A 27,614-nucleotide genomic window follows, 5' to 3' on the forward strand; every position below is an offset into this window, starting at 1 on the left:
AGTTAGACTGTGTTCTGAACAGTCACATTGTCATGCTTACTGCAATCGGAATAATATGTGCAGCTGTCATGCACCATGAGCTGTGTATGTTTTATTTCAATTACTGGATCAGTGGATTGTAGGTCCCAGCCCTGGGACTACAATTGACCATAGTATCTCCATGGAGCAGTCTAATGCGAGTTCAACACATGTTACTTAATATGATCTGGAGGTACTCCTTGCTGGAAAAAGCATAGCTTTGCTACACTGTCATATGACATGAGTGCACTTAACATATGTTATTCTAGTTGAATGCACAGATGCACACGTTTGGGGTGCATTTAACTCACGCTAAGTATCCTGTGTGACACAGCCATCAGAAATGGCCTTTGCTACACAAGCAGAAGGGCCATGTAGGGGCTGCTAAACTAGGGAGAGAGAAGGCAGAGGGGCAGGCAGTGGAAACCCAGTCTGCCTCTCCTGCAAGTGATGCCCTTAGTTTCCAATGTGCTTTAGTCCTATAGCCTCTCCCAGTGCCAGAGACGCTTCCTGGCCCCCAGCATGGAGTCTCCTCCAGGCCAACCGTGTGCCCCAACCCTACACACTCGCACCCGTTGCCAGGAGCCAGGATCAGCAAGCGAAACAACTGTCATAGAGAATTATAGTGCCTTTTGGGGACTGAGTCTATTATTGAAAAGAAGGAGTCAGTGAGATGGGGGTTAGAACCGATGACTCTGACTTGAGTGAGGGACCCCTTCCCCAGGGGTATTTGTCACTATCTCACTCCAAGGCAGATCCCCTCCATTCAGTCCCCTGACCCCTCCCTCTCCTTGCAGCCCTGATGTATGCCAGCATCTTCGGCAATGTCTCAGCCATCATCCAGCGCCTGTACTCAGGCACAGCCCGTTACCACACCCAGATGCTGCGGGTGAAGGAGTTCATTCGCTTCCACCAGATCCCCAACCCACTGCGCCAGCGCCTGGAGGAGTATTTCCAGCACGCCTGGTCCTACACCAATGGCATTGATATGAATGCGGTAAGTGAATGAGAAACAAAAGGGTGCTGCCCTCAGTGGCAGGCTGAGCTGTCACAAGCTTGATGTGGGACATGAAGTTGACATCATCTATCTAGACTTCAGCAAGGCCTTAGATACTGTTTCCCATGAGATTCTCTTGGAGGGTACTGGCCTTGACTAGCGAAGTGGGTTTGCAACTGGCTCAGAGGCTGATCCCAGTGAGTTGCATTTGATGGAATTGCCTCATCCAGGAGGGCCATCTTTAGTGGTGACACCCAGGGATCAGTGCTTGGGCCCATGCTCTTTAACACCTTTATCAACGACTTGGATGAGGGAGTGGAAAGCGCAATGATTAAGTTTGCAGATGACACCAAGCTGTGGGGAAATGCGAGTACATCTGAGGACAGGGTAAGGATCCAGGATGACCCTGACAGGCTGGTCCTGTGAGCTCAAGGCAGTCAGATGAGGTTCAACAGAGAGAAGTGCCGGGTCCTTCATCTGGGTAGGAAGAAACTTCATTATAACTATATGATGAGTGGTGGTCCACTGGTTAACACTGCATCTGAAAGGGACCTGGGGATGACAATCGACCAGAGGATGAATATGAGCCATCCATGCAATGAAGTCGCCAGCAGGGCAAATAGAACTCAGGTGTGCATCAGCCAATGCATTGCCAATGGATTGAGAGAGGTGATCCTCCCCCTCTATTCAGTGCTGGTCAGGCCACAGCTGGAGTACTGTGTCTAGTTCTGGGCGCCACACTTCAAGAAGGATGTGGATAAGCTCGAGAGGGTACAGAGAAGGGCCACCCATGTGATCAGGGGCCTGGAGGATAGGTCCTGTGAGGAAAGACTCCGGGAACTGGGTTTGTTCAGTCTGAGTAAGAGAAGACTGATAGGTGACTTGATAGCTGCCTACAAGTATGTCGGGGCAAACACCCAAGATCTAGGGGAGCAACTCTTCAGAAAGACACACCTTGGGAGGGCAAGGTCCAATGGGCACAAGCTAGTTGAGGAAAAATTTAGGCTGGACATAAGAAAAAACTTATTTTCTGTAAGGGTATCTAGAATCTGGAATACATTCCCAGCAGAGGTGGTGCAGTTGCCATCCCTGGAGATGTTCAAGAGGAGGCTGGACAAGCACCTCGTTAAGGTCATTTGAGCCCAATTACCTCCTGCCCATGATGGGGGACAGACTTGATGATCTTACAGGTCCCATCTGGTCCTACTATTCTATGATTTTAAGCAGAGGTTTGCAGCTAGGTCCTGCTGAGCCCTCACAGCATTGCTGACATGACTGTAAGGAGCAGAGTTGGCCCTGCAGAAAATGGTGCCCTAGGCAAACTTGCACAGGACTGCAGGAAGGGCAAGCGGACAGGCAACAGGCAGGGCTGCCCTTAAAGGAAGCCCAGCCCCAGCAGCAGGGCGCTGCCACCCAGAGCTGCCTGTGCCCATGCCTTTGGCAGTGTTGGTGGTGGCTGCAGCTCAGCCTTCAGCCCCAGCAGGTCAGTGATGGTGAAGCCCTTGGCACACAAACTGGGGCTACCCAGTCACACTGTCTTCTCACTAGGCACCACTGCTTTGCCCTGCCTGTCAGTGCCCACCACCAATGCTGCTGCCCAGGGGGTTTTTACACCACTGCTCTGACTGGCTGACTGCAGTCAGCTCCTGGCGGGACCAGGGGGGCAGGCCCTGCTGCTCAGCCCCCAGGATTAGTTGCCACTGAAGTCTCCCAGTGGCTTCCAACCAGTGCAAGCAACCGGGCGGAGAGAGAGAGAAAGAGAGAGAGAGAGAGAGAGAGAGTATGTGTGTGTGTGTGTGTGTGTGTGTGTGTGATGCCCCCTTGACCACAGCACCCTGGATGGTCACCCATGCCACCTACCCCGGTAGGGAGGAAAACAGGAAGGAAGCTTAGGATTCAAGTTGCTTTGTGAAGGCTCCTGGTCTGTGGAGTGCCAGTGCCCTGGACAATCCTGAGCCCAACTCCTCGTCCCTTTGCACCAGGATCTTTCCATTCAGGTTGATGAAAGCAGGGAAAGACCTGAGCGTGTCAATATTGTTTGTGTGTATGGCTGAAGTGTGTATGACATCAACATCTCTCTGTATGTTTTTTCACCTACTCATCCTTTCACCCCCACAGGGTGGGGAGACCAATCTCTGTTTTTCTGTCTCTGTAGACCACCCCCTTCCATACTCTCTCTCTCTATCTCCCTGATGGTCAAGGAAGTCAGGAAGCCTGGGAGCCTGGGTACCAGGCTGATGCCTGTGTTTTGGAGCTGAGCTGAGAAGTTGGTTCAATGCTGGGTGTGCGGGAAAGACTCAATGAGCTTTAGTTCAAAGCACCCCACCGACATTTTTCAGTGCAGGGACGCTGATACACATGATTGTCCGGGCACTTTAATTAGCGTGGCTGTCAGAGCTGCACTAATTAAATCACCCCACCCCACCTCCCAGAGCACATCTATAAATACCTGGAGGTACTAAATTTTTTATACACATTACCTGAAGTGCATTAATGAATGTGTAGACACGCCCAGTGTAACTTTGATTAGTTTCCAAAGCAGATGTAAATTACATTGGTGTAAATGTGCCATGTGTCCAGGCCTTCAATGGACCCAGAGAACCAAAGATTAACATGATTCTATCACTCCACTACACCGAACAGTTAAATAGATTAAGGGATGCAAGTGCCAGGACCTCAGACTGCTTTGTCACAACTATTCTCAAAAGTACTTTTCCGAAAGATACAGGAAAGGAAGGATAACCAGCAAAAGCCTGGAAAGCATTAACTGAGGCTTTCATTTTAATAATATCCTGTAATCCCTTTTTCTTTTACTTTAGAGTTTTTATATGGAAAATCCCTTGTCAGGCAGTCTTTCAGCCAGAATTGAAGATGGCATTAACTGTCCCTTTTAAGATAGAAAAGAAAAAGCTAGTGCAAGTGAACAGGAGGCAGTGTATGGAGCTGTTGTAGTTAAAGTCTGTTCCTGAAGACAAAACAAGATCCACACATGGGAAGGAGGGAAAGGAACAGTACAGATAATGAAGGCAGCTGCCAACTCCTCCTGTGACCTCCCTGCTATGTAGTGTCATAGAAAATTAAGGTTGGAAGGGACCTCAGGAAGTCATCTAGTCCTCTCAAGGAGGGGTGACAGCAAAGTCAAGTCTCACATCCTAGGCGCTACTCAGAACTTGGCTGAGGCCAAGGAGATGGTGCTATCAACTGGGTGCCTGCTTCTGGTCCACTTAGGACCTCTCAGAATCAGATTGAAGAAAGCCCAGCAGTTCCCTGGTGGGTCCCAGACAAGCACTGGGGCAGGGCACATGGGGCAGTGGCCCTAGGCTCCAGGTGCCTTGCTCCATGGGCTCTGCTTGCTGGAATAAGGCTTGAGAAAGCATTTGTTAAGTGATGAGACTGAATCACATTTCAAAAACAAGAACATTAAAATAGAAAAAGGCATCTTCCCCTCACATTTTAAATTTCCTTGTTATTACAGGACAAAAGCAAAGTTTAAAATGATGCCTAAAGCCTTTCCAAAGCCAAAGCATGTGTTTGAGAATGATAAACTAAATATCAATAAAGGACATCTGCCATTTTTATAGTGGCTGGGACAGTAAACTGACACTAGCACCCAGGAAAGGGGTGAGGGGGCAAAAAAACCTCCTTTGCTCTGCATAGGTCCCTGCTTTCTCATTCGATTTTGCTTGCCAAGATACATTCAGCTCCTGTAAATCAAAAACTGAACTAAGGACAATGTAACCATGCCACTACCAGAGCTGCTGCAGCCCTTAATTTCAGTCAAGCTGTTCAGCAAAGATCTTTGTAGCAATTACCATTTTTTGGACTATGGCACTCTTTGCAAGCTCTGGATGCAGTTTTTCCAAGGTGAAACTGATAAAGAATTGCCTGAGATCAAACATGATCCAAGAATAACTTAAAGGTTTAAATTATCTCTCAACTGAGTATGAAATATCACAATGGCTTGATGTCCATCACTGACTGATGATTTTGCTGCAAGAAAGCCCAAGAAGTTTTGTTTCAGTAAAATTGAAATTATCCCTTCAATACCTTGAGATGTTTTCAATAACACTAGCTTGTATTTTATTTCATTTGCAAATTAATCGATTAAAAACCTTCAGTTAATTTATTAACATACATTTGCACAGCGATGTTCTTAAAAGGAATATTAGTATTCTGTGTGATTCCTTGCGACTGTAACAAACCACCAAAAGTCAGTGGTTTGGAGCTAGGGGACCTTGAACTTTACTTTAGATTCAGTCTTGCATTGTAAGCCAGGCCTGCCAGGAGCCCTTCCACCTGCCCTCAGCCCACTGTCCCCATCACCCCTGTGAAGGACTCCAAAGAATGAGGAGTAGAATACTTTATCTCCCTCACTTTTTGTTTATCACTTGGACCTAATTTTCAACACCAGTTTGAGATGGTTAATTTTAATTTCCATTCTCTTGTTTACCATCCATGATCAAAACACAGTCCTTGAGTGGTATCAGCAGACCTTTTTGTTTGGGCTAACCCAGTCCTTGTCTTCAAATTTTGCTGACTTTTATGGATGTAGGAGCCTAAGTCTGACGTCTGTTACTTTGGATAGTGTAAAGGAGAAGCCTGTGTACAAAGCATTCACGGCTCTGTGATATTACTGCCGAACACAGCTCAGATTGGACATCTGCATGAACAGTTAGAGATAAGCCCTATTCAGAAGGCCAAGTACAAACACCCCCAGCATTATAAATAGTCTGGTCCTGATCCACATTGTCTTCCTGGACTTTTTCATGATACTGAGCCGACCCAAGCCCCATCTCTGGGCTTCCCAAACATAGTGATTAGGCTCTGGTCTCTTAAACTTATTCTTATGTTTTCAAGCTGCACTCCAAATACCAACTAATCAACCACCTTGCCTGAGGCCAATATCACCATCTCTCTTTTAAAGATATGGGGAAACTGAAGCAGAGAGGTCATATACTAGGTTACGGCAAGTGTACAGTGGGTCCATGTTACAGCTAGGAGCTCTGCTGTGAAAAATGCCCCACCTGCTCTCTCTCACTCTGAGCATGCCAAAACCTAGAAATGAAGTGATGTACTTACTATCTTAAGGGAGCACTGAACTCTGGTATTCTAACTGGCATGTGCTTAGGTCTGGTCTGCCATGTTTCCAAAACCCGGTGCATGCTAAGCATGAGCAAGTTGGTGGGGCATGCTTCAGGGTGTCACTTCCAGACATGACACAGTAGGGAGGTGGACAAACCCTTTGAACACCATAGCGAAGGACAAAACTGGAAGTTCCTACCTCTTAGCCATGTTTTGTTCCTACTTAGCCAGTGAGTAAACCAGGAATTTGCAGCTATCAGGGTCTGTACAACTGCTGGGTGGTAGGAGAAGCTTCTCCATTTACACTGTGCCCTCTGGCTGAGGTGAAGTAGGCAGAATCTTACAGTCTCACTGATTATAAGGACCTACTGGAGCCAGGGACAGGAGGGAAGGCACTGTTCACTCTCTGCCCCATTCCCAGGCCCTCACTCCATCATAGTTGAACTCTTCCCCCTTAGAAGCAGCTTCTGACCCTGTTGCATGACTGCCCTATGGTGACCCTTCCCCTTGTATACACAGCTCAAATGCATCAGAACATCTTACCCTGCTGACTAGCAGAATATCACGCTATTCTTACACTGAGCAAAAGAGTGTACGTTTCATCACTACACCCTCCACCTGCTCCAGAAGTCATTGGAAGCTTTCTTTACGTTGCTATTTTTACCTTGTTTTCAGCATCTTTCTTTGCTGTTAAGAGATCCTGTTAAATGGGAAATATTTTCCATTAGTGTCTGTATCAATTGACCATAGTATATTATGAATGACTCATTCTTGCTGCTTCTGGAAATTAATGCAGATAGAGTTTTGTTAAGACAAATAGCTCATTACCAATTTATGGTATGATTAAGTATAGCTACGTAGAATAGCATTCAAGAGGATGAATGTGTTGCCAATGGGCACATGCAGAATTAGAGTTGTTATTGATTGGTAATTCCAATAACAAGTAGGAGTCTCAGTGGAGAACCGTTGTGCCAGGCATAGTACAAACACAAAATGAAAAGACAGTCCCTTTCTCCAAAGCACTTGCCATCTGAAGATGTGCCAAGAGATCCATGCCCAAGTTAATACAGGTAGAAGCAAGGAAACAATACTGGTCGCCATGATGGGAAGAGGTTTCAGGACATCATTGCCCAACTGTTGAGATTTCTATGGTCATCCTAGCAAAGGGGTGAGTGGGAGAGAGATGATGCAAGACAAAGTCACTTGAAGGCTGTTTAAGGTAAGCTTCTGCCAATAATGATATGGTAATTGCTTCGCACAAGATTTTTGTGTTGTGCTTATACTCTGAGGTTGCAAAGAGGTTAGGGTTGAGGTGATTTTCTTGGAGTACATTTTTTTAAGCTTGATGGGTAGGTGTTTGTCTTGTGAGTGGTGTGAGATTTAAGGTGTCATGAACTAACCTTTCCTGGTTTTTAAATACCTGAATTGTATGAGGAAAGTAATAGGTAACAGATTGTCTCTAAGCAACCTTAGCTCTTCTCCAGACAACACTCTACAGCTGTGGACTGAACTCCTGTTTCATCATAACAGCCATCTGGCCAGACCACCTGTCTCTGCCTATCAGACTGGTGGTAGGTCCCTTCCCCTGAGCTTGTTTTGTAATCATGACCTCCTTCTCCTCATACAGGTGCTGAAAGGCTTCCCTGACTGCCTACAAGCTGACATTTGTCTCCACCTGAACCGCACCCTCCTCCAAAACTGCAAAGCTTTCCGGGGGGCCAGCAAGGGCTGCCTCCGTGCCCTGGCCATGAAGTTCAAGACAACCCATGCACCTCCAGGGGACACTCTTGTGCATTATGGAGATGTCCTCACCACCCTTTACTTTATCTCCCGCGGCTCCATTGAGATCCTCAGGGAAGACATTGTGGTGGCCATCTTAGGTAGAAGAATCCTTCCTTCTGGGCAGGGGCAGGGGAATGCAAATCTGAGGAAAGGAGAATAGATGTTTTGGGAAGAGAGGAGAGAATCACACCATTTTCCAGCTTAGCCAAATTCTCACCTGTTAGGATGAGAGCCAAATCCTTCCTTGGGAAGACAGATATGTGGTTTGGCTTCCATTCTTCAGTTTAGGGCTTCTGCTTGCATCTGGTGTTGGGGACAATCATCTATCAGGACTGGGAAGGACCCCGGAGCTGGATGGATTCATGCTCTTTTTAGCCTTAGTCCTGCCCAGCTGTGCCTAGGCATGGATGAACTGGCTCAGATCAAATAGGAATCATCACAGGCCCAGCTTAATCCCAATTTAAAGCCCTCCAGGCATAGGCTGGTGATGGTTAGTGTCTGATAGTTCTTTATCCCCTGGTTGCTCCCAGAGTGCTGCCCCACCACTGTGGGGTCAGGCCAGGGAAAAGGCACTGGAATCATGAGAGAAGGCTGATCCCTGACTGAGGCAAGCAGCACCAGATATCTCCTTTCTCCTCATAGCCTTGGCTTTCCAGATCCTAGACTAGAGGTTCTGAGAACTGGGAGGAGTGCATGCATTTGATGGATGCCTCATCACACTGGGAGGAGAATGTCAGGATGCAGGTAACACATACAGAGGGGCATCTTTAGAGAGGCTGTTGGGCACAGGCAGACCCTGTGTTTCTCTCTGGACCTGTAGCATCTAGGCTAGTGTCATCACCAGTCTGCTACAGTTCTGGGCTAGGGTCAGCAGCCATGAGAGGGACTCTCCATTGCCAATCTGAAATGACCCTATGATATGTTTGGACCCCAGGGGTGACTATTACACCCCCTGGTGGCTCCTGCCCCACTCTGGCTCCTGGAGTGCCCTCTTTTTCTCTCACCTGCCATGCTTTGATGGAACTAGTTGATTCTAAAAAGGGAGGCTGCCCCAGGGTCCCAGAGTGCTATTCTGCAACCATTGGGATCCCTCCTGGATCCAGCCAGTCCCTATCCTCTCCGTCAGATATTATGTGAGGCCCTCCTGGCCGCCATCCATGCTCCAGGACACCGGTTGCCTTAAGGGCTACTTGTGGCCTCCTTCTGCCCCTACAGCTATGCCCAAGCTTTGCAGGCGTTACTGGTTAATTAGTTACTGCAAATGGGCAGCTCGCCCCCTATACAATGTCAGGCCTTCTCAGGCCTCCAAGCCTTTATTGAGGCCTTGGTCTTCCTGTCCTCCACCCCTTTTCTCTAGCTGGGCTCCCTTAGCCTAGGCCCACTGCACTGGGTCTCAGCTTATGGGATCCAGCCCTGGTTCCACCCCTCAAACTCTGGGTCCCTGGCTCTGGGTTTTCCCCTCTCTGGCTCTGGCCTTTGCACTCCCAGCTTCAAGCCATCACTATATTGCTTTGCCTAACTCGAGCTTGTGCCTCCTTGACTTCCACCTGCCTGACTTGTGCCAAGCCCTGGCAGGACTCAAATACTCCCATGCCCCTCAGGCACTCCACTGACTGGAGCCTCTGCCCCTGGCAGGGCTCAATTGCTTGCCTCTCAGGCACCCTGTGGCTTAAACCTCGGTGCACCCTCAGGCACCCCCGCTATGGCATCCTCATCCTCCCTTTTAGCCACACCCAATTTGCCAGTATAACTTGAACACAAAAGGCAAGCAACCACTGAATAAAACTTTCCCTCCTGCTCAAGGTTAAACCAATACTTGGGTCTCTCAGGCAGCTCTTCCCTGCTGAGACCGCAGTCACCTGGTTGCTCCCCGCCCTCTCCTTCTTCTCTCCAGGTGCTGGCTTTTAAGCTCATCAGAGTGGCCCCCTCAGATCAGGTGATTCTCTAACTAGAGGTGCACTGATATATCGGTTGTGTACCAGACTGGCACCAATAAAAGGAAAATTAACATTATCAGCTATCAGCTTCCTTTGGCTGATGTAGCCGATAATGTTCTCTGATAATTTAATTATGACAGGGCCCCTGATGCCTAGGTTCCCTCCAACAAGCTGGAATGACCCCAAATATACCCCTAGACCTTCACCGGGAAGCCAGTCTGGGCTGGAACGGAGCAGCTGCCACAGTGTCCCAGGCGCTGGCATGGCATGGCACAGACTGCAGGCTGGGGCCAGGGCAGGCGCTGTAAAAGGTGCCAAATGCTGGAGATGTGACTGGGGTGGGGTGGGGTGGGGTGGGGAGGGGCGGGTGGAGCTGCCTGGCCTGGCCCAGCCCAGCCCAGCATGACTCAACCTGAGCCCCAGGGGGTCAGGGGCAGAGCCTGGCAGGGGCTGGGGCAGCCGCTCCCTCCTGCTGTGTGCAGCAAGGTCCTTCCCCCAGTGGGGAGCCTCTGGGAGTGGGGGGACAGCACTTTAATTAGAGCCACTCTGATCAAAGTGTTGCCATGTCTCCTGTATCAGCATCCCCATGCTTAGAAATGGCAGTGGGGGCACTTGAACTAAAGCTCGTTCAACAAGCTTTATTATTAAATATCGGTTATCGGATTGGTATTGGCCAATATGGCTGGTTATAATTGGCTATCACTACTGGCCAAGAAAATCTTTATCAGTCAACCCCTACCTCTAACCCTGGCACAGCTTTCCCTCCTTAATTCTAATGGGCAGTTTATGATTGCCACTCTGGCTGCCCTAGCAATAGGTGCTCAAAGCTTATGTGTCCCTGGCTGCCTGTTCCCCTGCAGCCAGCCCATAGTGAGTAGTCTTTCCCCACATGAAGACAGCCCTGTGGCTGCTGCTGTCTTAAAGTACTGGGAGCCCTGGCTCCCTGTTATAGACCCACACAATGTTTGAAGGGTTATGCATCACTGGTGGTGACTTGCAAAGAATATGGGAGCATTACAGCACTCTACACCTAGAGAAGGACATGTTCAGCATTAGGGCATAGCTGTACTGCAGTTGCTGCCACTCATGTAAATACAATTTTGTGCTAGCTGTAAACTTGCTAGCTTGATGGCTGGCAGCAATGCAGTTGCAGTAGCATGGAGCTTATTGTGAGCTGCAAAACCCACCCAAGAGCTGGGTGGTTACTTGGGTGGTTAGACTATAATGATCTTTCTGCTACAATGGCTATGCTGTTATTGGCACTGGAGCAGCTAGGTTAAAGCCAGCTCAGGTATGTCTCTGCTGCCAGAACCAGCAGTGTGGACATATACTCTCACCACCGAGAACTTACAGGGACCTTGGGGGGAGCTCTATAAAAGGGTCAGCTGTTCCAAATGTATGGGACACATCACAATGTATGAGTGGGAGGAGTGAAACAATCAGGAGCAGGGATATAGAGGTGTGCAAAGAGCCAAGGAAAGTGAGGACACAACTGGGGACACAGTCTCACTCAACAGTCCTCTTGTTGAGTGAGACAGGACTTCAGAACACTTTCTGTGAAGCCCAAAAGCCCTATAGGCTTAGACTGGTCATTTGCTCTACAGTCTAATAATCCCCTCTCCATTGCACAGGGAAGAACGACATCTTTGGAGAGCCCATCAGCCTCTATGCCCGGCCTGGGAAATCCAACGCAGATGTGCGGGCACTGACCTACTGCGATTTGCATAAAATCCAGCGGGAGGACCTCCTGGAAGTCCTGGACATGTACCCTGCCTTTTCGGACAATTTCTGGAGCAACTTAGAGATAACTTTCAACCTGAGAGATGTGAGTATCAGACACAGGCATGGAGGGCTAAGGCTGCCCCTGCACATCACCTCCAACCATTGGAAGGAGAGCAGCCACGGGACTTGAGTGACCTTGAAGGGAATGACACTGGGTGGCTCCAAATGAGAAGCTGTGTACATTTTCCACTCAAGTTTTTTGCATATTTGCTAAGCACCACAGGCTGTGTCTTTGAAAAGCTTTTTCATGTTGCAGCCACTCAGATCCCAAGTCAGTAAGCCTGCTTTTCAAAAGACCTCTGCATTCCTCAGAGGGGTCAGAGTATCATGAGAGCCCAGCACACAGGTGCTTGCAAAGGGAAGATTTTTGTGAAAATCTACAGGTCATGCAGCCAAGGCCCTGCTGCAGTTCTGCAGCTTTCCCAACACCCTTAAAATGCCCTCAAATTGATTTCCACCTGCTGCAAGGTCTTCATGCTTCAGTGCTGTGGTAGCAAGGTGGTCTTGCTGTCACACAAGGTGGTGATGGGCCAAAGTGTTGGAGACATGACAGTGGCATAGCATGAATCATCCAGCCAAGACATTTTGCTGTTATTGGCACTGGAGCAGATCAGTATTATGGCATGGTAGAGTACTATGTTGTCTTGCTGAAATGTGATCCTGTGTCAGCAGCAAGACTTAGTATTCTGATGTGACATGTTTCTCGTGATGTTTTGCTGTGATGTGACATTGCATCATCATGACATAATGACAACTCAAAATATTTTGGCACGCTGCTGCTGTCATCATTGAAGGACAGTTTTTCACTCTGTGGTTTAACAGGATGACATAGCTTCCACCTGTTTGTTTTATACTGGTCACACTATCACATACTGATGGGACAGTGATTTGTGTGGTAGCATGAAAGCATGCTTATGGGGTATCATGTTATTTTGATGTCATCACAACAACTACTTTGGACTGATTTGATTTGTGTCACATTGATACAGCATGGTGATTGAAGATATCCTCACTTTTAGATGGCATTGCCATGACAAAGTCATTACACTGACATGATACTATGGCAGGATGTCTTCATGCAGATGTCCTGACAGTGGTCCAAACCCAGTACAACAGTCCACATTTAGCCACATACTTTAGTCCTGTTAACTTCAAGCAACTACTCGGTCTATAAAATGGTTGAGAAAGGATATTCTGGTGTCTTCAGCTAATCACAAACAAGCTTACTCAAAGAATAAAAAAAAAACCATGTTTTATGAATAATCAGGCAACACTCTAAATAATCAGAGAAACCTGCCAGCTGGTTTGTGAGAGAGAGATCTTTGTCCACTGCCTTCACCTAAGTGATCTGAAACTGCTGAGGTCTCTCATGAATCTGAACTTATTTCAGCCTCAAGACTGTCCAGCCGAAGTCCCAGGTTTCCTTGGGACGTAGCCTGCTGTGGTGTCAATATATAGTCCCTGGGGCCAAAGCCTCTGGCTGGGGAAGGGAATTGAGGCAGTTATCTTCCCACAGAGGAGGCCCTGAAGAGAGACACCCTTAGTCCACCCTGCACTCAGGATGAGGAATGGGCTGAGGCTCAGCTGGGATAAACCCCAGTCCCCTTCTGTTACCAAACTCTCTTCTTCCTCAGGCAGATAGCATTCCCCGCTCACCACTCAGTGAGGAGTACGACTGCAACTACCGCCGTGTGCGCCGGCGCAGACACTCCCTCTGCAAACCCAATAAGACTGGTAAGTCCTGGCATCACTGTTCCCTGTCTTCCCCAGGATATCAGCCTGGCCCACGCTGTGTTCCTCTACCCCTATCCCATGTCTTCACTTCAACTGTTAGTCATGCCGTGACTGGGCTTCATGTAGAAGGTCCTGCCCTCAAAGGCATCTCCTGCCCTCAAAGGACATTTCTTTTGTCTGTTAGGGTGGTAGGGTGACCATCATAGAGGACATTCAGGTTTTCTGCTACTCTGTCTTCTGTCCTGTATTGACACAAAACCGGATGCCTTTATGTCCTCTATTTCTCTCTTCAAGAGAAAAATAGAGGACATAAAGGCATCCAGTTTTGTATCAATAGAGGACAGAGGACAACCAACTGTCCTTTATGATGGCCACCCTACAGATTGCAGTGGGACATCAGTCTCTGCCCAAGCCACCCCTGCTGTCACCAGCCTTTCCTCCCTCTTTCCCTCATGTTCTTGCTCTCCTTGGCTCCCTCCCCAAGCTCTGTCGTACCAGCTGTGACAGGATGCACAGTTCTCAGCTGGGCCAGGGCTGAGTTAGGAAAATCTGGGGTCAGACACATGAAAGGCTCCAGAGCCAGTGTGGGATGGAGGGGGGAAACCTGCACTTCACCCCTGCCAGGATTGGGTCTGATCAGCTGAGTGCTCTGGTGCCCTGGGGGGGGCAGGGAAACCTTGTGCCTGGGAGAGGCCTGACCAGCTTTTTATCTGCTGCAGTTCTAGTAGGACCCAGGCCTCATCCTAAGAGGTGGAGCAGAGCAGTGACCTACCCATGTTGGGCCCTCCCATGTGAACTGATGCCAGCTGGCCCATATGTTCTCCTCCCCATGAAGTGGAGCTAAGCACTAGCTAAACTATCCTGTCCTCCCTCCACAAGGCAACACTAAGTGCCACCTGATTCCACACAAACCTGGGCAGGTGCCCACCATCCCTTTTGTCCCAATCCCCATGAAGAGCTCCACAAGTTTCTTTTGTGGACCATCATGCTGTTCAGCATTGTGATGGCCATGGGGCCCAAGACAGGACCATGATGACCTGTCCTTCCCCTTCTCCTCCCCTCACCCACAGATGCTGATGCTGGCATCTCAGATGTGGAGCAGTATCACACCTACTCTGAGCTCACCAACACCAAGGACACCCTCAGCAAGGAGCAGTGGGATGACCTGGGCAGCAGCACTACCCCCTGCTCCCAGACCAGTGATGATGAAGCCAAACCTGCCAGTCCCACCAAAGCTGAGCCCTTCCTCGCCTCTGAGAAGGATGATTTTGTCCCGCCTGTGCTCAGCTTCGTCACCACCAACAACGGGGGCACTGACATCAGCAGGCAGTCAGCAGATGGCACCCAATCTTACGCAGGTACCAGGGCCCACAGCCTCTGGGGACATGGGTGAAACTCATGGGGTTTACGACTGGCAGCTATCAAGGCCCCAGTTATCAAGGCTCTGTGCACAGAGCTAGAGGGGCTGAAAAGCCCATGGACTCTGTTTCTCAGCCCCTTGGGGGCTAGGCAGTGTCTGTGGCTCAGGAGAAGGCCTGGGAGGAGGTAGTGTGGTGCCGGGAAGCTGAAGGAGAATTTCTGCCCTCCAGAAGATGGAATTGAGTCAGGCCTTGTGGGAGGAACAGCCCTGCTTCTGATGAAACTTGCCCTCTCTTTGCAAAGCCCAGCTCTCCCCTCCCTGGCATCCAGGTCCCTAGTAATAGCAGCATCACTTCATCTTCAACTTAAGGGGTCCCTGACAACAAGGGTTTCCTAGGGTCTCCTGCAGAACTGCCCTGAATATGGTCCTAGTTCACTCATCCCCAGAAGACCACCCCCTTCTTCCCTTGAGTCTGGATGGGGTCCAGCTAAATTGCCACAATGAGTCTGCCTGCTTCCTGCAAATAGGATAGAAATCTTATGTTGGTGCAGTGTCCCCACCTGGCAGCACATGTGCTCCTCCTCCCTTTGTACACATAGGGTTTTGCCTGCTCCTGGTAATGCTGGTTCTGCATCACAATGGGCTGCTCGAAGCACCTGGAACCACAGCTGGTGGGCACTTCTGCTATCCACAGGGCTCTGGAGTCAATGTGTGCCCTCTTGCTGGCAGGCATCATGCTCTGCTGGTGTGTGTACAGCAGCTTCAGCCTGGGCAGGGGCCCATCAGTGTGATGGAAGACGGGGAGGGGCCTGCAGGAGGGTGAGCACATTAGGGGAGCAGAATGGGAGCCCTGGGAGGATATATCTGTTTTGCCTGAGCACAGCTGAGGATTCTCCTCTCTCTCCAGCCACCCCCTTGGACATCCCCAGTATGTTCACCTTCTGGGAGGACAGAAACCCAAACCTCCACCCAGAACCCTTGCAACACTTGTCCTTGGTCCACAATTCCCAGGACCTTCCTCTGCACATTGACTACCGGCCAGGCCAGATTGAGTCCAGGCTGGAGCTCCTGCAAGCCCAGATCAGCAGGTAAGTACTGGCCCAGGGCTCCGAACCTGGGTTTCTACAGCCCTCTGTCGGGCACACTACTCTGGTTGCACGCAGGGATCTGTCTCCTGCAAGACTTTCCCAACCTGCTGCAAGTGCAGCTCCCTAGAAATTCTGCAATGCAGCACAGGTGCCCCCTGCTGGCTCTTTTGGTCATTGCAGTCCCATGCTCATGAAAGAAATGTAGAAGCAGAGGGACCTTGGGGATTATCTAACACAACCCCCTGCAGGCCAAGGACTTGCAGCTCCCCAAACTTAGCTGCTATTAAACCATCTCATCCCCCTGCTGCAATTATTGTCAGCAACAGCTGCATTCATAATTCCTCAGCAAGAACCAGACTGATTTAATTACACAGGATGAGGAACCAGACCCTCCCCACGGATAAATGCTACAGTTCACTTATCTGAAGAGCTGTGATCTGGTTGGCCTTGGCCCAAGCCAGTCCCCAACTAAAGTGCAGTCCCAAGGATGAACCGTTGCAGCCAGGTTTGAACACATAGCAGGGTGACCTGGTTTTCAGCAGAGCCCCTTCACTTCACAGGAAGCTGTGCATGCTCAGAACCTCTAGAAACTGAGATGCTTCAATCTTTGTGCCCAGATCCAGAAGTAGGGAGCCCAGCTTTAGGCCCAGGAATGATTGGCCCTCAGTTTTTCATGTGTCTTTTTACTAACGTTAAGTGCAACACTTGGAGTAGAGTGCCCCCTGGTGCCTCCATTGATAATCAGGTCAGCTTCTTAGTTCAGGTCATTATGGGGTCTGATTTCAGTTGGAGCCTCCATATGCAGCTGCAGTAGAAATGATGACATAAATCCTTAGAACAGGGGAACTGTTGTTGTGGGTCACACCAGAGGCCCTGTATCCAGCATCCTGTCTGCCTGTGGTCAGAGCCAAATACTTTGGAGGAAGCTGGAAAGCATCCCATGGCAGATAAACACTCTGCTCCCTAAAGGCCTCTTCCAAAACCCTGACAGTTCAAGACTGGAGCAGGAGGTTTCACCTCCCTTCTGACAGCTCCTTCGTGAGCACTAACACATACAAGACCAGGCTTTCCTGGATCTATATAAAGAATATCTTAGCAGGGAAGGGGAGAAGCACCTTACCCAAGCTGGATGGGGAAAGATTTAGCTTCTGCACTCTGTGAAGTCTGCAGGGTGGTAACAGCATCCCAGTCTTAATGATGCAGCCATCTAGTACCTACCCAAGGGAGGAGGAGCTAAAACAGCTTTGGGAAATCAAAGCGCAAGTGAGGACACTTTGCTTGCCCCGTCCCACTTCAATCCTTGCACAGTCACGTTGCCTCTACATTAACGAATCCCTGCAACCTGCCTGTGGTCGCCTGCCAAGGTCTTCTGACATTTCATCAGGGTGGTTCTGATAGGAAAAAAGCTACACAAGCATCTCCATGGTGTCCTGTGACCTAAGGCATCCTAATTCCATCTCATGGAGCCAGGGGTGCCTCTGCAGAGGTTTTGTCTGCCCTGCCATGAGTACAGTCCAGTGTGATCTGTGGTCCTGCTTCCAAACTTCATGACAATTTTTCCCAGCTGAGTTCAGATGCTCTCCGCTTCCCTGGGGCTGCCAGAAGGAAACTGCTAACCCCACTTATTCTAGAAGTTGGCCCCATGCTAATGCATGCTCATGCTGGTCTGCTCTGTCCCACAGGTTGGAATCCAGGATGTCTTCAGACATTAATATAATCCTCCAGATGCTGCAGCGCCAGCTGTCCCAAGTGCCACCTGCCTATAGTCCCATCTCACCATCCTCCCATAATCTAGCCATGTATGGTATTGTTCCCAGGGGCATGGAGCCTGCTTCACCATGCACACCACTTCAGGAAGAGGACCTGACTGCTCCTGGGCAGGTAAACAGCCACACATTGGGAAGTGAGCACTTTGACCTGTCACATTGGGAAGTGAGCACTTTGACCTGTCTCAGCACCTCACTCAGCTAAGCAAATCCAGCCCCAGCATGTCCTGATCATATTTCTTCTTGAAGCCCACCCATTCCCAAGCAAAGCCCAGGAGCCCTAGAGAAGACAAGTCTGTTTCCATGGAGGTGGGAAAGGTCTCCTCTCCCAGCCAACATTTGGATCATCAGGCCACAAAAGAGCCGCTCTGCCCCCTACCTGGTAGGGCTGTGCGAAATGGCTGTGTATTGATTTGGTTTCGGAATCGGATGTTTCGGAGGACAGTGATTCGTTTCGGAGTTTCGGATCACTGTCCTGTTTCATTTTGGCCAAATCTCCTCTGAATCTGTTTCAAACAGACTGCAAGGGAAGCTTCACACAGCCCTACCCAGCTGGATGGGGCTTCAGGCTGGGGGCTGCAGGGCCCCAGTGGGAAGCAGAATAGAGCCATGGGTGGTTTGTCCAGGGGTGGCGGGGGAGGGCTGCTGCCCTCCATGCAGGTGAAGAGACCCCCACACAGATCTCTGATCCCTGTCACACTGGGTTGTGGGGCAGGGAAGCAGCACAGAGCGGTGAGCAAGCCTGCTGGTCCCTGCCGCAAAACTCAGCTCTGCAGGAAGCAGAGATCCACACCGGGGTCTTCCTGCCATCACTGCTTATCCCATGCTGCCCTGGTGACGTGGGGCTGCGTGGGGTGGGCAGCAGTGGCAAGGATACCCCGGCACGGATCTCTGCTCCCTGTGGAGCCAGGTCACACAGCAAGGCAGTGCTGGTCCCTGCTATGCAACCTGGCTCCACAGGGAGCAGAGATCTGGGGGTGCATGGGGCGGGCAGTGGCAGGGAGGAGACTCCGGCACAGATCTTTGCTCCCTGTGGAGCCAGGTTGTACAGCAGGGATTCACCAGCTCTAAGTTCAATTCCCCAACCCCTGGTTCAATTCCTCAGCTCTCTGATCATTCCCCCAACTCTTCCTGGGGGGCGCAGGCCCCCAGTCTGCATGCGGGTTTCCAGCAGGCTGCCACTGCAGGCTAAGGTCAGCAGCAGCACCACAGTCTTCTCAGCATGGGCTGCACCCAGTGGCTGCCATTGGTCCCAGCCTGCAGTGGCAGCCTGCTGAAACTCTACATGCAGATTGGGGGCCTGCACCCCCTGGGAAGAGCTGAGGGAAGCAATCAGAGAGCTGGGGAATTGAACCAGGAGCTAGATGTCAATATCAGAGCAGTCCTTCCCCTTCCTCTTCTTAGTTTTTGTTTCCCTGCAAGCCTGGCTTCAAAACTCCAAAATTCTCTGAAACATTTCCAAAACATTTTGGAGCCTTCTGATTCATTTTGGAGCTGTTTCAGAGCCTGCTGTGTTGATTCAGATTTGGTGTTTTGGGCACTGAAACAGCCCGAAACACCTCCAAAATGAAACAGCTGCCAAAATATTGCACAGACCTGCTACCCAGTCATTGCAATAGTAACACAGTGGAAAGGATGGAGACTTGGCTTTCAAGCATGATCTTCTCCTCCTTCCCCTTTGGGACAGAGGTGCTGGGCTGGAGCAGACCTCACACCCTCTTCTCTAAATGACCAATGAGGAGAACAATGAGAAGCCCCTCTTCTGCTTTCTCCATGCAGTGCAAGGAGGAGCTGGCTGAGAAGGCTACTGCCTCCCCACATCCATTGCTCCTTTTTGGGACCCCTGTATATCTGCTTCTCCTCTCCTCTGACAGTCTGGGCCCTGCCAGTCAGCCCATGGCCACCTCAAAGCCCATCCTATCTCAAATCATCCCTTCTATCACATCATCCCTTCTGATCCAGCAACCTGGGGCCTGAGGTGGTTCAGCACCCAAGGGACTCAGGCCAGTTGATTTTCTAGAATGAGAAAACCTACTGACATCCATGCCACTTCCTGGGGGCTACAGCAAAAACTAACAAGGGGGGCCCTTGTGAGCTCCACACATGAATCATCTGCCCTGTCATGGCCTGAGGAAAGCAGTGGCCCTGCCTGTGCGGGGGCCACTGGTGAAGCCATGCTGCTGTGACTGCTGAGTCAGTCCACCCCTGGGTGCCATATGTCACTCAGGCCATATGACTGACCCACTAGGCCCCTCTGTAAGGACTCTGAAACACCAGCCTCCTCCTTCCTGTCACAGGGGAGGCTTCCTCTATTCTAAGGTGTTCCTGTGAAAAGGCAAGAGGCTTATTCTCTTTGACCCTGGTGATACGAATGGAACAACAGCATGCAACCTCTCTGTGGGCCTTACACCTCCTTCCAGCCACAAGACCCTGGAAGCCTTCCTTTAATTTCATAATAACAAGCCTCATTTCTCCTTTTGTTCATCTTCCTTCCCCAGAGCCCAAGCTATACAGAGATAGAAAAGTTTCACTTGAAATCCAGGGACTCCTTGTCAAGTGGGATACACCTGACTGTGGCATCCGACGAAACCATGACCATCAACTCTGAGCAGGAACACCATTCTCCCACCCTCCCCATCCCAGAGCCCCACCAGAGGGCACCAAGTACTCCAGGACTTTACCAGAGCATCCGTTTCCCTTCGCTCCCTGAGTATCTTGAGGCATCTTCTGAACACCTGGACATTCAGAGACACCTCTCTGACCCCCTGCTCCCTGGAAGTTAGAGACATGTAAGGAACATAAAGAGACATAAAGGAACCTCAACTAAGAACTCATGTAGCAGATATTGATTTTGACCATGGGGGTGAGAGGTGGAGGACCCAGTTATTGGCTCAGGAGAACAATTTGTAACGGTCTTCTGCCATGAGGAAGAGAGTATAAAACGGGTGGCTTCAAAGACCATCATTCTCCAGCAGTTTATGTAGAGTAGATTTCAACTGCGCATCATAGAGTGAACGCAAAGCAGCTCATTCATAAAAAGCTGCTGGGCTGGTTGGGTCAGTAGGTACCCACTTTCTCTTCCTTGCCAAGGCATTCCCTGACATTGGTACAAATCCTGTTGACAGAACCAGACTAGGCCACAAGGATAGGAAGGCAAATCCTTGGCTGTCCACCAAGAGGACACCCTGCCATCAGTTCTCCTGAGCAGGGGCCATACCTGCCTTTGTATTTATACCATGCCTAGTGCAATGGGGCCTTTGGTGATACCATAGCAGTAGAGAAGGTACTCTATGGAGGGGAGAAGTGGGGAACTGACAATGGCATATTGGGAGGAGTTAAAGGCTCAAAGTCCAAGGTATGGAGGGGCAGTTCTCATCCCACCTGACTAACATTAAAGAACAGGGAGATGGTGGTCATCATCTCTCCATGTTGCCTCAGTGCAAGCTCCTGAGTGCAGGCTCCTGCAGCAAAGCTGATGGACCTAGAAGCTGGCCCAAAAATGCTTCCTCCAGCCTGCATCCAACTTTCACACATCCCTGGCCCCTTTCCAGATGAACCCAACTGTTCCCTGGCTTGGGTGGAAAGCACAAAACTCGTAAGCACAATCCTGGAAAGCAGATGAGGAAACCAGCCCCCAGGCACATTTTTGGCCCTTCCTTCAAAAAAGCCTCTTTTGATACAGATTTGATAGATGCTTTCCCTGAGGAGTCCCTGTAGCTCCCTGTAGGAGGGTGCCTGACTGCCCCAGCCACCCTGCCACTTGGTTAGATGCTATAATGGTCCTAGGCTGCCTGCTGAAATAATGTACTGAGCTCCCTGTGAGAGTAGCAAAACTGTGAGCATTTCTTTCTCTGGAGTTTTAGCATACACTTTGCTAATAAAGATGTTTTTGGCACCTAATGTGGAGCATGGTTGTATTTGTTCAGGGAGGAAGTGGAAGCTGTAAGCAGTGCCCCAAGTCTCCTCCATGGCTGGTGTCACTCCACATCCTGGCCTTAATCTACAAGGACCCAGAGATGTTTTATTTTCTACTATGAAAACCACCATCATTGGGTATGCTAGGGCTAGTGGAGCATGCAGTATGCAGCTCCCACAGGATACAGCCTGTGGACTTTCACTGATGCAGTCCCTCCCAGCAAAATCAGAACACGGCTGGATCTTGCCATCTCTTAAGAACCCTATTAGCCAAAGCTTTGTCACAAAGACATACCTGCACACCCAGAATAATCCAACACAAGGGCTGTGGCCAGATGGAGAACTAAGCCATTTTAAAAGGGGGAGAGGGGACTTTCTAAGCAGTAGAATTGAGAGTTGAACCAACACAAGTATTTGGACTGCCAGTACAGTGGAGCTAAACTGCTGTGACTTTAGATCTGAATAACAATGTTCTGCTTCAAATAAACAGGCAAAACAATCACCATTAATGTGTTTGAATGCTGTGTCTGTGCACAACCCACACAAACAACACTACATAGGGTACAGTCATGATCCCTGGGAGGACATGAAACCACCTCTTCCTGCAGCAGAGGTACCTGAGCTGCTTGCTCCTCCCTTGCTCTGGTGACAACACCAGTAAACAAGCCTTGGGAGCCATTGTGGGCTGGCTGGCCCTTTAAGAGAATATAGGACCATCTTCATCTGTCACATCTTGGACTGGCCAAGTTCGCCGATGACACCAAACTTTGGGGCAAAGCATCCACGCCAGAAGATAGGCGGGTGATCCAGGCTGACCTGGACAAGCTCAGCAAATGGGCAGATGAGAACCTGATGGTGTCTAACACCAAAAAATGCAAGGTTCTCCACGTTGGGAGGAAAAACCTGCAGCTTCCTTATAGGCTCGGCAGTGCTACATTGGATAGCACTACAGAAGAAAGAGACTTGGGGGTCATCATTGACCACAAGATGAACATGAGCCTGCAATGCAATGCTGCAGCTAATAAAGCGACCAAAACGCTGGCTTGCATCCATAGATGCTTCTCGAGCAAATCCTGGGACGTCATTCTCCCCTTGTACTCAGCCTTGGTGAGGCCGCAGCTGGAGTACTGCATCCAGTTTTGGGCTCCACAATTCAAAAAGGATGTGAAGAAGCTTGAGAGAGTCCAGAGAAGAGCCACACGCATGATCAGAGGTCAGGAAAACAGATCTTACGATGATAGGCTGAGAGACGTGGGACTCTTTGGCCTGGAAAAGCGTAGGCTCAGGGGTGATCTGATGGCCACCTATAAGTTTATCAGGGGTGACCACCAGGATCTGGGGGAACGTTTGTTCACCAGAGCGCCCCAAGGGATGACTAGGTCGAACGGTCACAAACTCCTGCAAGACCGTTTCAGGCTGGACATAAGGAAGAATTTCTTTACTGTCCGAGCCCCCAAGGTCTGGAACAGTCTGCCAGCGGAGGTGGTTCAAGCGCCTACATTGAACACCTTCAAGAGTAAATTGGATGCTTATCTTGCTGGGATCCTATGACCCCAGCTGACTTCCTGCCCTTTGGGCAGGGGGCTGGACTCGATGATCTCCCAAGGTCCCTTCCAGCCCTGATGTCTATGAAATCTATGAAATCTCTTTTCCTCACAGATGATCAGCTGGAGTCCCAATGACCACCCTTCTGGAAAGAGGGCTGGAGGCTTGCAAAACCCAATTACCCTGCCATGTTGCACTTAAAAAGGGTGTAAGTGCAGGCAGCAGCTCACAACAGCTGAGAGGGAGTGACTTAGCTCTGGAAGGGCTGGATGGATGCTGGAAAGCTGCAGACATGCTCTAGAGGAAGGTGTGAGATTGAGAAAACAGCCCTGGGAGCTGGCACTGGAAAAGCACAAACCAGAAAGGAGATTAAAAAGTTTGTGCCTGAGCTGGGTGGAAGTTGATTTGCGTGTGTTCTTGGGCTAATGGGGTATCTTTCCATGAGATGGGGGAAGCCACACTGCCTGCTCAGGAGAGGGTGTGATGCTGAAGAGGAGCCCCCAGTGTGTGTTGGTCATTGCTACTTTGTTGGATATGTTTGTCTGGAGCATTGGTACCCCAGCAAAGGTGTGTCATATCTGGGGGTCAAGTCATCACTGTCCCAGACCACTGAAATCCTGTCTCACGCTTTGGTTTCTGTACTCTAGGATGGTGGTGTTGACCAAGTCCTAGTGCAGGGACCAGCTGCTTTCTGCTGCTCTAGATCATTCTTCCAAAGCTGCTTCTGCTGCAAACCAGCCCTTGGGGAAGCAGAGCAATAAACCCTGCCAGTTACTAGAGATACCCAGGCAAGGGGGGAATCATTCTTTGCCTCTGGACATTTGTAGGCACTGGAAATTTCAGTGAAGAAGCTGGAGCAGACCTACAAAGGGTGAAAAGAATTAGGTTCCCAACTCCTCCCTTTGTGGCTGGCAGCCCTGCTCAGCACTTGCAGCTCAATGTCATAGCTTGCGACACTGGCCCTAGCAGTTAAAAAATTATACAAAGTTAGCCTCCGCTACAATTCCGGGCCTGGAACTCCAGTGGGAGAACAGATTCCTCAGAAGAAAGCCATGCATGGGATGCTTTGGGATAGTACCAAGGACCCCAAAAGCTCTGCCCAAACTCCCCCACTCCTCCAAAGGCTCAACTCTTACTGCTACACAGGTGGCCCTGAGACCACAATGTTCAATGTGTTGTAAACAAATAAAGCCCCATAGCAAACTGTTGTATCTAACAATGGGGAGCAGTACTGGGAAGAGACTTTAAAATGCACAACAGTAATATAGAGAAGTCAATACCACTCACCTCCCAAAGGCTTAGCTGTGAAATATGGTTTTCTTTCTTTTGGCAAGTGGATTTAAAGGCTGGATACTTCCAAGGCAAATGTATGGGACAGCTGCACTCACAATGAGTCATCATCAGGGATCCTGGTTTTCTCTGATGTAAAAAAAATGCCCAATTTTTGGATTAAAAAAGTAACCCTGGATCCACATTTTTCCATGATTTAAATGAAACACCACATATACGTGTGTGTGTGTGTATAGTGATGTTTCATTTAAATCGTGGAAAAATGTGGATTTGGGGTTACTTTTTTCTAACCAAAAACTGTGGATTTTTTTTTTAAATCGGAGAAAACCAGGATCCCTGGTCATCATACGACAGTCTGAACCCAAAGCAATGTCTAATATTATTCCAGGTGTCTGGGCCATGCTGACAGTGCAGACCATGTTAACCCTGGCTTGGGCTTTGTCATCCCTTAGAGACTAGACCTCATCCAGAAGTCAATTAATTTGTGGTGTCTTCCATACAAATAAATTGAGTTTTTCTTCCTCATTCAGAGGAAGCTCATACTTTGAAATCTGAAGTTTCCCCATTTAGCCGCCTGAGATGAGCCAGCCCAGACATCACTAAATAAAGGGAATGTGTGCAGTGTATGGGAGACCTGATGGACCTGGACAATACTAGCTGTGTTCTATATTCTCTATTCTGCCCTTCCCCAAAGCACTTTACAGGTGGCAAATATACACCAGAATTCTTCCATTTCCCTCCCCTCCTCTCCAGCCCCCTAGTACTTACCAGCTCAGAGTGGCTGCTGCAGCCACCAGGGACTGCCCAAATCATTCAAGCTCTCCAAATCTTTGCCAAAGATTCAGAGAGCTTTGAATCAATTTGGACCTTTAAATTGGTCCCCTGATTTGATTCGGATTCGGAGATTTGGCCACTGAATCGGGCCGAATCTCCTCTGAATTGAATCACCACCTGAAGCTTCGCACAGCCCTACTCACTAGGTCATCTAGTGCTTAAGGCAGGATCATTCCTGACTAAGCCATCCCAGCCAAATGCCTGTCTAACTTGCTCTTGAAAACTTGCAGAAATGGAGATACCAGAATTTCTCATGGAAATTTCTCATGGTCTTATGACCACCCTCATAATCAGATAGTTCCCCCTAATCTCCAACCTAAATTTCCTCTGCTGCAGCTTGCAGCCATTGCTTCTAGTCTTGTTCCCTACAGTTACAGAGAAAAATACATTTCCATCCTTTGTAATCACACTTCAGGTGTTTGAAGACTGTTATCAAATCTCCCCCTCAGTCTTCTCTTCTCCAGACTACATGACCCTAGTTCTTTCAGCATTTCTTCATAAGTCTTTCCTCTGAGGCCCCTCATTATTTTTGTTGCTCTGTGCTGGACTCTTTCCAAACTGTGCACATCCTTTGGAAAGTGTAGGCCCCACAACTGGATGACTCTAAGGGATGACAAAGCCCAAGCCAGTACTCCAGGTAATAATGACAGAAACTATGAGTATTAAGGTGGTCTGGTAAAAACGTTGTTGTTTATTAAGTCAATGTCAGATATAGACAGAGTTGTTTTGATCACTATGTATTGTAAGAGAAAGATTGGACATCCTTGGAACTTTGCACTAAGCCTAGGGGATACTATAGACTAGTTGTGCCTGTGTCTTACCACCAGTATGCAGAACAAATGTCAGTGGCAGAGTGACAAGTAGCCAGGGAAAACCACTAGGAGTCAAAGTGCCGCATGGAGGGGGCGGTGACTGCAGCTTGGTGGTTTTAGCTGCAACACCTGAGGGCAGGCTGAGTACTGGTCCGTTTAGAAACTCCCGGCAAGTAGAAGAAAGTGCAGGCCATGTGATCAAAAGGGGTGGAGCCCAGCCTACTAAAAGCCTGAACCCTCAGTCAGAGAGGTCAGTTTAGCCATGACTCCCATTGAGGGTAGAGGTCCTGCAAGCCTGAGCTGCAAGAGAGGGAGCCCAAACAACACTGGTATCTGGGGAAGCTGCAGCTGAAGGGATCCAGGGAGACCCGGGGGGTGGGGGGAGGTTGTGTAAATGCTTCCTGGAAGAGAACCAGAGGACTGGATTGTAGCTATGGGGGTGGTATGGAATCAACAGGCACATCTGAGGGCACCTAACAGAGAGCCATGTAAGGGTCAGGGGCCTGAGGGGCTGGCAATGAGAGCAGCCTTGCCTGGGTCAGGAGAACAAGGCAGGGCTGGGGCCCAGAAGCCAAGGGCTGGGGCAGTGGACCTGGGCTGAGGGGTGCAGCCAAGGTAAAATGGCCAAGGCCAGGAATGCTGAAGCCCAGAGAAAGGTATGAGGCCTGAGTGGCCAAGTTCTGTGTTTGGGGGATGGGGGCAGGCCCTCTGAATTGATATAGAGTAACTTCTGTGAGGCATAGACATGGGCATGGAGGCAGCAAGAGGCCATGATACTAGCTCTTAAGGCACTTAGGGCAGAGGGTTTGGAGCCTTGCAGACTGAAAGACTGTGCAGCGCAGTTGAAGCCCCAAACTGAGCCCCAAAGACAAGTTAAGCCTGAAAAATAGCAGAATTCGGAAGAACACCCAGAGCTCACTTAATTATGAGGGCAGCCTCCCCACTTCATTTTTACTAGCAAGGTGTGGCAGGAAAGACAGCAGGGTGACACACTAAGAAGCCAAAGTGGGTAAGCAGGACAAGATTAAAGCTGCCCTTGGACCCCATCCTGTTAGAGACATGCATGTATGTGAGTAGGTGGTTTGTAGGTAATCAATCTGTTTGCACCATTGCCACTTAACAGAACCTGTGGTTATTCTTTGTACCAAGGCCTTCAAAGGAACACGCGCTGCCTACAGGAGCAGCACCAGTAACATCCCAAATGACACTGCCCATACAAACAGAGGACAACCTTTCCTCTCAGGTATTATGGGGTGTTGTGGGGATCTTCAAGGAGGGGTAACTCTCTGTAGTGAAGACCCAGTCTCTTTTGTAGCTAGCACCCCGATGGCACATGAACCTGGCTGCTAATGAACTACCAAGTAATCTTCCTATGGAAGCTGTGCCACAGATTTAAGCAGGTTCCCAGTGATCTACAGGATCCTCTCCCTTTGAACTTCTCTGTGGAAAGCAGCCTTAAGGAGCATTAGACTTACTGAATGGGAACTAGCAAGTACAGGGTACAAAGTTTCAGAATGTTGTTGAAGATGTTCTGAAGTTGCAGGAGCAACTGGATCTAGTGGGAGGCCTTTGCCAAGGAAGACCTCAGAGTTGCATAGCAAGCACAAGAGAATCACTACAACAAGAATGTGTAGCTCCTGTGGCAGAAAGCCACCTTGGTTTCTCCCCAAAA

General features: G+C 49.5%; 1 protein-coding gene across 6 annotated transcripts in view; it reads left to right on the plus strand.

The window, feature by feature from the left end:
- The window catches only part of KCNH6 (potassium voltage-gated channel subfamily H member 6), a 128,236-nt gene extending 106,790 nt beyond the window's left edge, over window positions 1–21,446 (plus strand). For all 6 annotated transcript variants that reach the window (XM_090044165.1, XM_090044169.1, XM_090044163.1 and 3 more), the window contains 8 exons: window positions 816–1,015; window positions 7,725–7,977; window positions 11,448–11,641; window positions 13,233–13,332; window positions 14,403–14,690; window positions 15,600–15,780; window positions 17,463–17,661; window positions 20,045–21,446. In XM_090044165.1, the coding sequence (XP_089900291.1) occupies window positions 816–1,015; window positions 7,725–7,977; window positions 11,448–11,641; window positions 13,233–13,332; window positions 14,403–14,690; window positions 15,600–15,780; window positions 17,463–17,661; window positions 20,045–20,329 (1,700 nt within the window). In that variant the 3' untranslated portion in view covers window positions 20,330–21,446. The remainder of the gene's footprint in view (window positions 1–815; window positions 1,016–7,724; window positions 7,978–11,447; window positions 11,642–13,232; window positions 13,333–14,402; window positions 14,691–15,599; window positions 15,781–17,462; window positions 17,662–20,044) is intronic.
- The last annotated feature ends 6,168 nt before the right edge of the window (window positions 21,447–27,614 follow it).

The sequence above is a fragment of the Crocodylus siamensis genome, chromosome 4 (assembly GCF_052110815.1).
Source record: "Crocodylus siamensis isolate JL-2025a chromosome 4, ASM5211081v1, whole genome shotgun sequence".
In the NCBI taxonomy this organism is placed as follows: Eukaryota; Metazoa; Chordata; order Crocodylia; family Crocodylidae; genus Crocodylus; species Crocodylus siamensis.